The sequence below is a fragment of the Suricata suricatta genome, chromosome 1 (assembly GCF_006229205.1).
Source record: "Suricata suricatta isolate VVHF042 chromosome 1, meerkat_22Aug2017_6uvM2_HiC, whole genome shotgun sequence".
NCBI lineage: Eukaryota > Metazoa > Chordata > Mammalia > Carnivora > Herpestidae > Suricata > Suricata suricatta.
Window position 1 is genome coordinate 68,004,781 of NC_043700.1, and position 15,221 is coordinate 68,020,001.

At 38.5% G+C, this 15,221-nt stretch overlaps 1 protein-coding gene across 1 annotated transcript in view; it reads left to right on the forward strand.

The window, feature by feature from the left end:
* Nucleotides 1-4,934: 4,934 nt before the first annotated feature.
* The window catches only part of MAP9 (microtubule associated protein 9), a 30,419-nt gene continuing 20,132 nt past the window's right edge, over nucleotides 4,935-15,221 (forward strand). Inside the window, exons 1-6 of the mRNA XM_029950753.1 lie at nucleotides 4,935-5,125; nucleotides 5,870-6,028; nucleotides 6,785-6,869; nucleotides 8,005-8,325; nucleotides 14,577-14,806; nucleotides 14,994-15,096. Coding sequence (XP_029806613.1) covers nucleotides 5,954-6,028; nucleotides 6,785-6,869; nucleotides 8,005-8,325; nucleotides 14,577-14,806; nucleotides 14,994-15,096 — 814 coding nt within the window. The 5' untranslated portion in view covers nucleotides 4,935-5,125; nucleotides 5,870-5,953. The remainder of the gene's footprint in view (nucleotides 5,126-5,869; nucleotides 6,029-6,784; nucleotides 6,870-8,004; nucleotides 8,326-14,576; nucleotides 14,807-14,993; nucleotides 15,097-15,221) is intronic.

Here is a 15,221-nt window from a genome sequence, read left to right on the forward strand (position 1 = left end):
CTTCCTTAAGACTCTCTCTCTGTCTCTCTCTGCCCCTCTCTCCCCTTTGAGCTCTCACTTTCTCTCTAAAATAAACAAACAAACAAATAAGACCCAACATTTATTCAAAGTTGTTCATAAAAATTGGAAACAGTCTAAAGGACCATCAAGAATAATTTGAGAATATACATAATTGTACAACCGTAAAGTAATGCACAAATCAAATTTTAATTAACATGAAAGGGTATTCAAGTGGAAAGATCAGGTTATAGAGGTATACGTGTAACCTGGACATTTTCATGTGAATAGAAAAAATAGTGTGGAAAGGAAGGCTAACTATTAATAGTGACCATGGCTGAGTTTGGGAGAGTATGGAATAGTTTGGGGTATGAGCAGTTATGCAAAGTCTTTAAAAATATTTATTAAAATATATTTTCTGGTCACATTAAACTACTAAATTTCTAATGTTCTAATATAAGGAAAAAGATGATCATTCAATGAGTCTTACGAAATCATTTTAAAAGTATTTTATTTCTCAGTGTAATTTTTAATCACTGTAAGCACAATAAAATAGCTCCCAAACATTAATGGTTATGTTCCTGTTATATTCCCTGGTGCTAAATCCTTTGCTGCCATCTTTTGGAAGTAGGTTACTAATGCATGCCACAGGATTTCTCTTCCCTTCTGGAAAAGACTTCCTAAAGGAGAAGAACAAAGAAAAATTACATTCTTGCAGGAGTGCAATGCTAAAGCAAAATCAGCTTTTCTTCGTAGTGTGAAGAATTTGTCTTACATCATCTACAGCTGGATTCTGGCCTCTCTTTCTTTGAAAATTCTGAAAGTGCTGATCTTTTACAAGGAAACCTTGACTGAGGAATGTCTGGGCTTCCCTCAATGCTGTGTCTTAATTCTACAAAAACTCACAAAATTTCTGTGCAAAGTTTTTTTGGTCTTTTCTATCCTTAAACCAGATTTGTCTTAAAGGGAAGGGGCACAAAGCAGGAAGATTCTGAGCAGTTCTGTAAACGAAGACAGAAACGGGAGCTACACTTGGAAGAAGTGACGTGTAAAACTACCTTACACAGTGTGGGCTCATAGATCAGTAAAGAAAGAACACAGCAGCTCAACTTCTGAAGTGAGAATAATTTAGTTCTATGAAAACATTACTAAAACTGAAGATTTCTTAAAACTTCAGTAACATCGTAAAGTCTATATAACAAACCAGTCTTGTCTGATATTTCACAGGTGAAAATAAAGACCTGGTGATTGAATTGAATAATCTTTTTTGAAACCTACCCGAATCTCACCATGTTACATTACACATGCTGATTTGAATAACAATGGCCGGTTTCCCCTCACTCATCAGAAGCTGATAAACACTTTGAATCAGTGTAGCTGGCCATGGATGGCTTTCCTCAAGATCTGAATATTTACCTTCTGTAAATTCTCACCCCACAAGTAGGCAGTGGTTTTGAGAAAAGCACATGTATCTGGGTGCTTACTCTCATTCTCTTCTGATATGGACACTCAGTGTTTAATGTAAATGTTGTCTTTTATCAATTAACATGTAGGGGGACTCGCTTTCTGTACTGAACTTCTCAGCATGCCAGACAGGTGCTTTATTTATGCACCCAGGTCTGGCTCTGAGTACAAGATCCTTTGTCTCTCTCTAACTTGTGCTGCCAGTCACAAGACCATAAACAATTGGCTGAGGGGAAGGAAAGGAACTTGTGCAAAAAGGGTCACTCCACAGATGTTTCTTGGTTGGAAAAAGATCTCACTCTCCTGTCACCCAAAAGGGGGCCACACTATCACTTTGTTCACATGCTTAGATCTACAAAGAGATAGACTCCATATTCTGTGACCATTTCTTCTGTTTACAATATACTTCGGATCCTTCCTTATCTCCTAAACTCATTAATCAACGCACGCTTAATTTCTCTTTGATAACTTTGTGCCTCCAGAATTCTTTGCTTGCTCCAGAGAGCTTCTCTCTTTGTACCTCTACAGAGAAATTAGCACAATGTAAAATCACCATGTGTTTACCCAACTCTCTCTGGTCTGTAAGATCCCTAGGCAGAGCCCTAGTCTGGTTTATATTTGAACTCCCCAAATCTGAGCCAGCATGTTACTGACATGGGTGTGTCTACTGAATGCTTGAATGGATGAGTGAAGGCAAAGCTGAGAAATGAAAAGAGCATAAACTCAAACAATACTTGCAAAGTAAATATGTCTGAGATCAAATATATATTTGAAAACTGAAAAAAAGAAAATTTTACATAAGCTACTGAAGGTTTATATGTTGTAGTCTTTACTTTTGTTAATTGAGTGTATATAATCTTGCTTTGAAATCTTCAAAAATTATTTTTTCAGTTTAAAATGTTATGTGTTTATTCATGAGTTCATTAAACACTTGTGTATTTATTGCAAACTGTGTTGGATAAAAATCGTATTAATTCAGGTATCATCTGTTATTATTAACATACTGAAGCTACCTGAAAATATTGATGAAGTACATAATATTCTGCAGCTTAAGGTTAATAGAAAAATATTGTGCTTTAGGTCTTGTGTACAAATAAAGCTAAGTTAATGTTAACTGTCTTTGTTGTAGCTTTGTAAAGCATAGCTTAATATTGTTTATTAATTATTTTGTACTAAGTTGAGAATAAAAATCTAATGGGTACTGTAGAAAAGATAGAATCTTTTCTTTTTTTTTAATTTTTAACATTTATTTAATTTTTGAGAGACAGAGGGGACAGAATATGAGAGGGGCAGGGGCAGAGAAAGAGGGAGACACGGAATCCAAAACAAGATTCAGGCTCCAAGCTGTCAGCACAGAGCCCCACGTGGGGCTCAAACTCACAAACTGTGAGATCATGACCTGAGCCGACGTCGGGTGCTTAACCGACTGAGCCCCTATGATCTTTTCTTAAAGGCTATTTTCATTAACATTTTTCATGAATTTTCCTTTCTTTTTAAAAAAAGTTTATTTATTTATTTTGAGGGTAGGGAGAGGGACAGAGAGAGAGAGGAAGAGAGAGAATACCAGGCAGACTCTTTGCTGTCAGTGCAGAGCCGGATGCAGAGCTCTGATTCCACAAACAGTGAGATCATAATCTGAGCAGAAATTGAGAGTCGGATACTTAACCGACTGAGCCACCCAGGCGCCACACGAATTTTGTTTTCTTAAATCACACCTAAGTGAAAACTATATATTAGCTCAATGGATAAAAAATGAAGAATGAACATGAATATTTAATATGAACAAATGAGAACTTCACATAGTAGAAATGTGGATGCTGTCTTCTTACTGTGAGCATGAGTACATGATGGAATCATATTTGTTTACTTATAACTTACATGAAATAGAAAGTTAACAGTAACTGGTGAGAATGGAAAGTATTTCTCTTATGCAAAGACACAAAAATGTTTGAAAACATTAAAATTAAACAAATGCTGATCAAACTGAGTTTTCTATACAAGTCGATTATGAACAGAGAACAACACTTTTAAAGTTGCACTGTGAATATTGTTAAAAGCATAATTTTTAATCTAAATTTCCTTTTTCTTGTGATGCATATTTAGTTTTCAATACACTAATTTATTAAATATATATATATCTTGGGGCACTTGGGTGGTTCTGTTGGTTCAGCACCTGACTCTTAATTTCGGCTCAGGCCATGGTCCCAGGGATCAAACCCCCTACCCACCCCTGTGGTGTTTTGTGTTGAGTGTGGAGCCTGCCTGGGATTTTCTCTCTTCCTCCCTCTGCTCCTCTCCCCTATTCTATCAATTAATTAATTAAATCTATCTCAATGTGATTTATTTGTAAATACTTGTTGAATAAGTAAAAAAAAAATAAATCTTAGAGATAGGGGGGGAAAATACCAGATACAAGTTTAATTTCTAGTCATTGAATTCATTTGGACAATTTAGCAAGGACTAAGTCTTTTCTAAATTAAAAATTGTAGAGGGGTGCCTGGGTGGCTCAGTCAGTTAAGTGGCTGACTTGGGCTCAGCCCATAATCTCAACAAACGGGAGAGTTGGAGCCCCAAGTCAGGCTTTTTGCTGCTGCTTCAGATTCTGTGGCTCCCTTGTTCTCTCCCTCCCCCACTCACACACTGTCTCTCTCAAAAATAAACATTAAAAATTTTTAAGAATAAAAAATAGTAGAAATCATGTCAACTTTGAAGTTTTTAAATAACTTTTTGTGTCCTTCGTTTGTTTAAGGATTCGCTATACTAGTTAAGTGATGTCTATTTTAGTTACTTCAGCAGGATGTGGTCCTCCAGGCTATAAGACTATTTTGTTTATTGCCTGGATTGATCCATCCACTTCGTATACAAAGGGAGGAACGCTACATTAAAGAAGCACTTGGAATGCGTTTCAACAAGCTGTCCAGGCCTTTTGGGACTGTGTTGCATAAAAAGTGTATATCTAATATTGACTGAATGCCATCCCAGGCCTCTTGTAGGTGCTCCACCTGCATTATGTCATTAATATTCACAGCAACCCTCTAAAATGGCTTTTCATTTTTTTCCCCAGAAGAGGAAACGGGGACGTAGTTTGCATGACATCGCACGGGTATAGAGAAGGAGTGCCAGGATTCAACTGGGGGCAGTTGGTCTCCTTAGCCTGCAAATGTCACTATGTAGCTATTCTGTCCCATCTGTCCGTACACTACTTGGATTCGCCGATTCACTGACAAAACGGTAATGTGCTTTGACTCAAGCTGCAGGTGGAGGTGAGGGCTCTCAGTCCTCTGGCTAGCGCGAGGCTCTGGGTTCCAGGCGGGAGCCAGAGGGTCCTGTCTCCTAGGCAACAGCAGTAGCACTGTAGGCGTTAAAGCACCCTTTTCCCAGAACCCAAAGGAGTGATGTCATTTCCTGCGGCGGGGCGGTTGCCCCAGCAACGCGTCAGGAGGAAGAACGGTGTTGGGTACCCGAGAGACCTGGCGGTGAGGAAGTCACTTCCTCCCAGAGACGCTGTTTCCTAGTAACCTCTTTCCATCTCCGCTTTTAGTCCCTCCTCTTTGCTCAGTCCAGTGACCGTCTCCGAGAGCCTGCAGGCCCAGGCCCGGGCGAGAGGCTCCAGCCCAACCCCAGTCCCTAGGGTAGCGGGGAGTGCACCGCAGGATCGTCTGGGGTGGGTACGGAACACGGGTCGTGGGGTTTCGGAGGAAGGGGACTGGGACCGCACTCGGTGTGCAGGGGCCGGTAGAGTGCTGGGAGCTGGGCAGGCGGTCCGCAAGGTGCAGTGCGGAGCCGGCGGGGACCCGGGTGCCACCTGGCCTGGCAAGAGCGGTCCCCGGCGCGCGCTGCGGGGGATGGCGGGGTGGCGGAGGCCCGAGCCTTCACTCCCAGCACGAGAAAGGTTCCCGAGCCCATTTGTGCCGTGATTTTAATGCTGCCTATCACGGAAGCTTCGTTTTGTTTTAGCTTGCCTTATTAGCACTTTTATGGGAGGGAAGAGCGACTGGACAAAAATACCGCTATTGCAGTAGCAATAGATCTTTGTCATTCACTAGAGCTGTACGCAAGCTTTTTTTTTTTTAGTGCTCTTGGGTGTACCTTGGGTGTATTGTATTTTAACTGGCAACATTTTATCACATTAACCTGTTGTAATCATTTATTTGATCATCCTTAAGATAAAATAATTGCAAAACTATTTGAGGATAACTTCAGTTTGATTTTTCTTTGATAACAGGCTGGTGAGAGTTTTATATATTTTTAGAAGAACTCTACATATTTAAGTGAATATTAGCTCAGTGTTCATATGAAATGCTTTTCGTAACTTTTTTGTTGGCTTTTTTTTTTTTTAGTACTGAAGGGTAGTAATAGAAATTCTCAAATATGCAAAAAAGTCTGATTTGTTTTTTGTATATTTCAGATACCATCAGAATCTGAATTATGTCCATTACCTATTAGCCATTTTATAAGGATTTAAAAAGAAAAAAAAAGAAAGAAAAACATTATGTCTGATGAAGTTTTTAGCACAACCTTGGCTTACACAAAGAGTCCAAAAGTCACAAAGAGAACTACTTTCCAGGTAAAGTATTTCAAAACATCTTTCTTTTGAGTGACTTCCCAGAGTTAACACTGTATTAGTAATAGTGGACTTGAAATGATTCTAGGAATGGTCCCGTATAATGCAGGAGTAAATCTTGCACCCTTTGGAGATTTTGCAGATAATCATGTTTGGGCTCCAGTATTACCAACTCTTCTGTGTGGCTTTCAGACTTCTAAACTAGCGTCAGTAATAGGTTCTTACTAAATTAAAGTTTCACATCAGCTTTTAAAAGTTAAATTATATCGCAACTTTAAATTTGCATATAAGGGTTTGGGGTTTTTTTTCTGTTGTGACATAATACTATTTCAATTTTCTGTCTAGTCTCCACAATTTTGAACTCAGCTTCTAAGTTTGCCTTATTGATTACATTTATTTCTGCCATATACTAATACAAAAAGTACCAGTTTCTTCCAAAATGCCAGTGTGTAATAAATCCTGTATAAATTGAGTCCTGTCTTGTTTATTATTCTCCCGCCCTAATTACAGCCTGTAACTAATTTATTTGATATTGCCTGTTTCCTCCAGTTTAATTGTAAGCTCCATGACGACAGGGATGTTGTCGGTGGTGTTACAACTGAGTGTGAAGGGTTGGGTGCATGGCCTAAGGAATATGTGTTATATGAATGAAACCTGGGTTTGAAAGCAATTAATCAAGCATTATTTGTTTAAAGAACTGATTCTAAATATGAGACCTTTATGTTTGGGTGGAAATTGATCTTAATTATCTCATTTCAGGATGAGCTAATAAAAGCGATTACAGCCCGCTCAGCCAGGCAAAGAAGTTCTGAATACTCCGATGACTTCGACAGTGATGAGATTGGTATGTGTGAACTTGGAAAAGTAAATCATGTCCTCCTTTTGCTTCTTAGTTGCACTTAGCCTAGCCCTACAAAAACAATTACTTACATTAAAATAATACCTATAAATACTGGTTTTAAATGTCCATCTTTTTAACAAATCAAAAACCATTCATAGTTTTTAAGAAGTTGTATGATTGTCTTTCTTTATTTCTGAACACATATACTGAAAATATAAATTCATCGATAGCAGGTTTGTGGTAAAAAAAATACCTGTCAGTTGTAACCCATGTTGGACACAGTATTAACCCTATGAGACCTTCCAGTGAATTGAAAACTAGGGCCTATGGAACTAAACTTTGGTGTACACCAGAATCATTTTTACAATGCGTTTTATAAATCAGATTTTTGGGCTATAATAGGGGCTCAGTTTTAAAAGCCTAGCATATCACCACTGGTATGATTCGATTTAGTCTCTTTGGATTATGTAATGTAAAAATATTAGAATTTTAAGTTTCAAGTATAAAGACATAATTCTAACCTCGCAACTCAGTGTTTTATATTCAGTCACTAGCTCTTGATATTCTCTTTAAAAATAACCAGAACAATAGTTAAATCATTGCTATATCGTTAAGTTAGCATTCTTTATCATCCTTCTCATAGTAAAATCGAATACTCTGAGATGGATGAAATTGTAATTCTGAAATTTTTAAGGACAAACATAATTAACAAATAACTAATAAAATTTTTCTTCTTACCGATGTTCTTGATTTTATATAATGAAGTCATTTATAGATACAAGGTCTACCGTCCAAAACCTAACTGAAGTATCCCATGTCAGTTATTTTGAGGAACCTTTGGATGATTCTCAGAGCGAGTGTAGGGCTCAGCACACTCCTCACACTAAATAAGTATGTTTTGAATAAATTCATGAAATTGAAATTTTTCTTTCATATATACCAACAAAAACTCCCTAAGTTAGCTGTGTCTTAGTGTCTCAGAACTGCAGACCTGTTTGTAAAACAGACTTGCATCTATATTAGTTGTAAGTTCATCTTCCAAACTCAAAGACTACTCTTTAAAGTCATCTTTTTGATTAATGTAAGCTTCACAACTTTAAGAGACTGTTGAAAACATTTTTTCCCTCCCACTTCTCAGTTTCCTTAGGTGATTTTTCTGACACCTCAGTAGATGAAAATTCAGATAAGAAAAAAACGAATGATTTCCATTTATCAGATGATGAAGAAAAGAATTCCCCAAAATTGTCTTTTTTGAAAACCAAGAAATTAAACATGGACATGACAAAAGACGAGCCGGGATTCTCTGCCAAAAGTGCCGAGGACATGGCGCCTGATGGTTGTGAAGACGTGGTGCGAGCCCGCTCGCCTGAAACTCAAAGTGAAGGGCGGGAAATTGAAAGAGACAAAATTAAGATGAAACCTAAACCCAGAATTCTCCCAGTCAAAAGCACATCTTCAGGTAATTTGTTAGATTACTGTAATTGCAGTTCTTGGAAACTTATTTTCAGATCATCACAAAATATCTTTATGTGGTATCTAGGAGATATTTAAGAAATAGACTTAACAATTTTTTTAAACTTTTATTCAGTTTTGAGAGACAGAGAGACAGAAGGGAGGGGCAGAGAGAGGGGGACCCTGAGTCTGCAGCAGGCTGCAGGCTCCGAGCTGTCGGCACAGAGCCCGACGCAGGGCTCATACTCACAAACAGTGAGATCATGACCTGAGCTGAAGTTGGCCACTTAGCTGACCGAGCTGCCCAGGCGCCCCTGTCATTTTAGCGTTATAAATCAAAGTAATGGATTTACAAAACACATGGTTTTGACGTCCAGTTGTATGTCAGTCTTGTGTTGATGCTGCTGCCTTTTAGAAGGCCAGACAGAGTACCTTGTCATCCACAGCTGTGGCTCCCAGAGCTAGGTCGAGCTTTGCCAGGCCTTTGGACTTGAGTTTTGTTTTTAGGGATGGGACTGCAATGCAGTCCTTTCTAATCCATCTTACGCTCCAGAAATTAGAGTTCCAACAGCCCTAGAACTAATTCTTCGAACAATCATTCCCATGCCATCATATGCCCGAAAATTTTTTTTAACATGTGAGTATTTATTTGAAGGGAGAGAGTTTTGTCATTGGCGTTGTTACTTAAGCCTCCAACTTCCCCGAAGAAAAGAGAATTTCTATTTAGTTTCAGTCTTCCCTGGGAAACCCCACTAAAACTTAGTTTCCTGAAGGGAAGCTCCTGGCGTGGTTGGAGTGTAGCAGTTTCTCCACAATTCTGAGCTCGGGGAAGTGTGATGCAAAGATGGAATGGAGCAAGAACCAGCCTCTCTGAGGCCCCTGAGCTCCCCCACAAAAATAGGGGCCTAGGAGATTAAGGGTTTGGTGTCTTCTAGGCTTTTTCCCCTGTTTTATGGAAAAATACTCATTGATACTTACTTCATAAAAATCTATTTCCTTTGTATCATTAAATACTGTACTGATAAATATTTCATACTTCACCTGTGAGGTATCACTGGTAACATCAGACAGAACTTTATTTCAGATGTAGCCCATTAGCTTTCAAATAAGAAGATATGAACAGAGCAGGAAAAAAGCCACTGTATATTAATTATAGGTGACCTTGGCAATTAGGGTAAGCCTTATTGTCTTTATGAGGAGGAAGATAAACACCTGTTCTTCTTGTTCCACAGAATCATTTTGAGAATCTGTTGAAGTGTGTCTTGGAAACTATACAATTCTACAAAATATAAGCACAAGGCATAATGAAACAGAATTAAATTGCTGAAATGTACTCTCCCAATGTACTGACTAGCATCAAAAATGGCAAGAAAGGGAACGTAATGGAGCTTGGCAAATAATCCGGTAGTTCAGCATTTCCCAAAATACATTCTACAGTTTGTTCATTGATATCATTGAAAACACATAGAAATTTTAATGTAACTTCTTTATGAGAGAACTTCTTGGAGCCATTAATAAGGAAATATGCATGATAAATCTTTAAGAGGGATAGAATAGACAGTGTTTCCTAGTCCTACTGACTTTAGAAATCTATTTTTATGGATTATATTTATCCTATTTGTCTTAATTTTGCAAAGCTTTTCATTAGTTAAATAAGAAAGTATAAGCATACAGAAGCTAAAATCTGGTCTGATGTAGGTAGAAGTATCTAATTAGAGCTTTATGGTAGATAATCATCAATAATCCACCTACTTAATACCTTTTTTAAAAAACCTGAGACAAGCTAAAATGAATAGAGAAATACTTTCTTTGAACCACAAGATGGCACCAAGATCCTAAACACTGTACACAAATGTGCAATACCTTATTTTTAAAGTCATTAGCCATTTGCAATCCACTATATGTACTATAAAAATAATTACCAAAAATAGGTAATCATTTACATTTAATTATAGAAGAAAGCCTTTTGAAAATGTATAAAAGTGTATTTTTCTTTCTGAGTTGACAATACTTCTAGAAGTGGGATTATGGTATAAAATATATTAAAGTCACTATTCCTCCGCTCTTCAATTGAAGGAAAAAAATTGAGGCCAGTGGTTAGTGCCTGGCATATACAATTCAATAAGTATTTTAATGTATAAGTGAATAACTGAATGATTCATTCATTAAAAAAAGAATGTGGTTTACAGTTTAAACTTCTTCCCTCTCTAAATTTTTAGACTTTTTTTTTCTTACAAAATTTGGAACTTAATTTTTTTTAATTTTTTTTAACATTTTTTCATTACTGAGAGACAGAGAGAGACAGAGTATGAGCAGGGGAGGAGCAGAGAGAGGGCGAGACACAGAATCGGAAGCAGGCTCCAGGCTCTGAGCTGTCAGCACACATAACCGACTGAGCCTAGAGCTTAATATTTTTAATGTGCTAAGTAGCAATTCATCCTTTATAAAAATGTTAGAACCTCAAAGTTTCCTTTATTCTTGCTTGGCTTTTGTAAAAAGAACAATAACTAGACTCTTTCTTTCACTTTATCAAGCAACTGTCACATGGACAGTGATTGTAGAAAGTAATCTTTACAGAGTATATTGTTTTTATTTTAACATTAAAATGACTGGGGTGCCTGGGTGGCTCAGTTGGTTGTCTGGCTTCAGCTCAGGTCATGATCTCATGGTTCATGGGTTCAAGCCCCGTGTTGGGCTCTGTGCTGAGAGCTAGCTCAGAGCCTGGAGCTTGCTTCAGATTCTCTATCTCCCTTTCTCTCTGACCCTCCCCTGCTCATGCTGTATCTCTCTCTCTCTCAAAAATAAATAAAATATTTTTTTAAAAATTTTAATAAATAAATAAAATGACTAAGGTTATGAACTTTGGAGTCAGGGTCCTCTTGCTTTAAACCCACAAACTAGAGTTTATGATCATGGGTGTACAACCTCTTTGTTCCTCATTTTATTTGGGAATTGGGCATAATAGTTGAACCCACACTAGAGGTTTGAGACAATAAATGAGTTTATATATTTGAAGTGTTTAGAACAGTCTGGTGAAAATTAAGCACTTTTCTAAATGCTTTTATTATTTATTTTATTATTTAGCATTTGCTCATAAGCAGATCAATTTGTTTTTCCACATGTATTTATTGTGAATATAGTCTTATTTCACTATGTTACAAGCACTGTGATGATAACCAAGAATACAACAATATGAAGACATAGTACCAATCCTCCAAGACTGTCAAAGTCCATTTGGGCCACTGTATCAAAGTACCATAGTCTGGATGGCTTTTAAACAACAGAAACCTATTCCTCACAGTTCTGGAAGCTAGCAGTCTGAGATCACAGCACCAGGATGGTCAGATGAGACAGAGCTCTCTTCTGGGTCTCAGACTTCTTGTTGTGTCTTTATGTGGTAGAGGGGTGAGGGAGCCTTCCGGAGCCTCTTTTATAAGGGCACTAATCCCATTCATGGAAGTTCCACCTTCATGGTCTAATTACCTCCCCAAAGCCCCACTTCCTAATACCATCACTTCCATGGTTAAGATTTCAACCTAAGAATTTGGGGGCAAGGGGAGACACAAATGTTCAGACCATAGCAAAGACTTTACAATTTAATGGGAAGGTGTTTAAAAGGTACCTAAGGAAAGTAAGCACCTAGGTTTATTTGAGGTAATCAGGGAAGTCTTCTTGGAAATGGCAATAATAGTAATAACTTGCAAATAATAGAAGTCTTGGTTGCAAATGACTCAACTCAAACTTCAGTGGAAAGAGGAATTTATCACCATATTGAGCATGATGTCAGAAGACCTCTCTTTAGATGTGATTAAGTTTAGAGACAGTACTTTCATGTCACCTGAATTCTCTCTACTTCTGTCTTCCTTCACTGACTCCCAGACCTTTTCACTCTCGCCTTCCACCCCTGTTACTGGCCCAGTTACTCCATCCCTTGGTCCTACTTCCTTGGTTTTTTTTTATGGTTTTTTTTTTTGGTCATTTGGTCTCTTTGTCTCAGCCATCCCCTCATTTGGCAGGAAGGAATGCCACTGGCAGTCCCCCAAATCATATCCTCACAGCTGCGTGTGACCTTAAAGGTATATCCTCCAATTCTAAATCAAAAAATACTGGCCCCCTGACCTCGTGCTGTGGACAGGGGAAATGAAGGTTCTGTGATTAGCTACCCTTTGCACTGAGGTACGGAGGAGGTATTTGTTAATCCACTAGAATCACAAAGATGGAGAAAAGGAGAGATTATCCCAAAGAAAACAGGAGTATGGACAAACCAAAAACAAAAAAAGAAAGAAAGAAAATGGAAAGTTTACCAGCGTTTTCAATGTTCACTGAGTACCATGACTCAGGTACTGTGCCATATACATTTTCTTTATATGTACTTTCTTACTCACGTCCCACAGGTGCCTTAGGAATTTTTAGCTCATGTTACTGACGGGAAAACTGAGGCATGTGGGGGTTATGTGACTGTGTAAGGTTACAGTGCCAGTAAGTGTCAGAGTCAAGGATTAAACATGAAATATCTGAAGTAGATAAAACTCAGACAGAGAGAAGGTAGAATGGTGGTGGCCAAGGGCTTTGGGGAGAGAAATAGGGCACTTACTGTTCAACAGGTATAAAGCTTTCCTCGGGCACGATGAAAATGTTCTAGAGAGCTGCTGTACAACACTGATCCTTTAGTTGCTAATACTGTGTTAGGCACTTAAAATTTGTTAAGAGGGTAGATCCCTTGTTAAGTGTTCTTATCAGAGTAAAAAAGAAAAAAAAACTGACTCAGCACCTTCTTGCAGGCATTATACAATAAATATTCCTCTTACCGTGAGGCTTGAATGGCATGCAAGCATTTGTCAGGAGAAGAAGCAGGAGGCGGACATTCTAGGCAGAGGAATCAGCTTGGGTAAAGGTACGGTAGCAGGAGGGTCTGTGGTGCAGTCCCAAGAGAACAGTGAGCAGAGTATTTCAGGAACACAGACTACAGAGTGGGTGTGCCAGGAGACCGGGCAGTGCTGGTGGCCAGGGAGAAGACCCTGAGAGCTTTTTTACCATTCAGAGACAATTAAGCTTTTATTCAGTAGGATTGGGTGCTGGGGAGCCGTTGGGGAATTTTGTGGAAAAGAGTGATGCAATCTGATTTGCATTTATAAATACCTCTGAGGCAGTAATCTAGGAAGGAGTAAATGAGGAGCTCCTGGTGGGGACATAGGAAGTGGAGTTGGAGAGAGATTTAGCAAGAAGAATCAATAGGGGGTCTTAATGCTTTGGACATAAGGGAAACATGGGGAGGAATCCAGCATCGGCTTGAGCATTTGTCCAGAGTTGAGAACACAGCTAAAATTGCCAGTAAAATATTTATTGTGATGCCAGCTTGGTATGGCTATGGAATCTTCTAGCAGCATTTATAAGCCCATTTATAGCTAATGAGGAAGATGGTGATTACTTCAGTTTTGACGTTTTGTCGGAAGAAAGCACTGGTAGAACAATGGAGAAATGACTATGTATAACAGGTAACATTGAGGCAAAAAGTTTACATAAAACACTTTCTTACATTTGGAGGGCTGGAAGTATATCAGCCTTGCATTGTTGTTTTAAACTTGGAAGTCATGGAAATAGTAACTCCGAAACTTTAAAAACCGTGGAGAAGTTTTATGGACTCAGAGAAGACAGCTCACAAGTGTAGTTCTTCATCTCTCTCCAGTGAGAGTGGCACTCCTGTCCCCTGTCCCCACATTATCTTCATACTTGTCACAGAACTTACCTTTCTCAAAATTTCTTTTGTTTAGAATCATCTCCCCTCCCACCTGCAAATCCTTGGACAGGGCCATTGTCACTGTCTTGATTATGAAGTCCAGTAATGTGAGTAATGTGTTCGGAGCCTGACAGCAGATACTCGGTCCAGGTTTATGGATGAACCCCCTCACCTTATAGAGGCAGAAACTGGGGCTCGGTTGGTGTTTTGGTTTTTATTTTTATTTTTTTTGAATGTTATGAGAGTTCATAAAATTGAAGAGTCAACTTCTCACTAAACTAAAGTAAACTAGTTACTTCCAGGATGGCAGCTACTTTGAAAAAAAATTGATTTTGAACTATTGCTCATTTGTGCTTCCTGGAGCTCTGTGCAGAGAAGGGTTTGGGCTTCTTCTGGACTGTCCAGGAAAGAGAACCAAGGTGCATGGGCACAGGAGGGAAGTATGGCGGCACCCTAGGGTGGAGGTGAAATCATGGTCACTTTTTAGTATGCTCACCTTAAAACACTTTATTTTTTGGCAGAACACAGTAGTAGCCTTGAAGCAGATAGCCACTTCAAGCCTTCACCTCGGCCACGGACCATGTTGAAAACACACAGCCCTAGGGAGGAGAAAGATGGACCAGGAGAAGATAAAACAACTGCCCGGCATGAAGAATTGGAGGCACATTCTGCACCTTCCCCCCTCCCGGCGCTAAATGATAGACAACTAGAAGCTGAGAAAAAAGCATTCTCTGAAAACCTAGATCCTGAGGTTAGTGCTACTGCCCAACTGCTGAATTTGTTCTTGAACTCAGGTCTTTGCCTCTCATTATGAAAAAGAGAATTTTTGTGTGCATGCATGTGTGTGTGTGTTACATATTTTTTTCAGCAATTTGATAAATTACTTATTTTTATTTATTTTGGTAGGGAAATAATGTAACGATATTTTTAATATGCAGTATTCCATTGAATCTAAACCTCCAACTACAAAATATAGTGAAGATGTATGTAGCATTATTTTATATACTGCTAGGAAGGAAGAAAACTCTGACACTGAAATCTGTAATGCACCAGTAATTATAGGATGCATCATCCAATTTCAGAGAAAGTAAAAGTGAAAAAGAAGTTGCCTTTTGAATTTATGCAATAATGTCCATCTTTAATCATTATGAATTTATAGTTTCAAC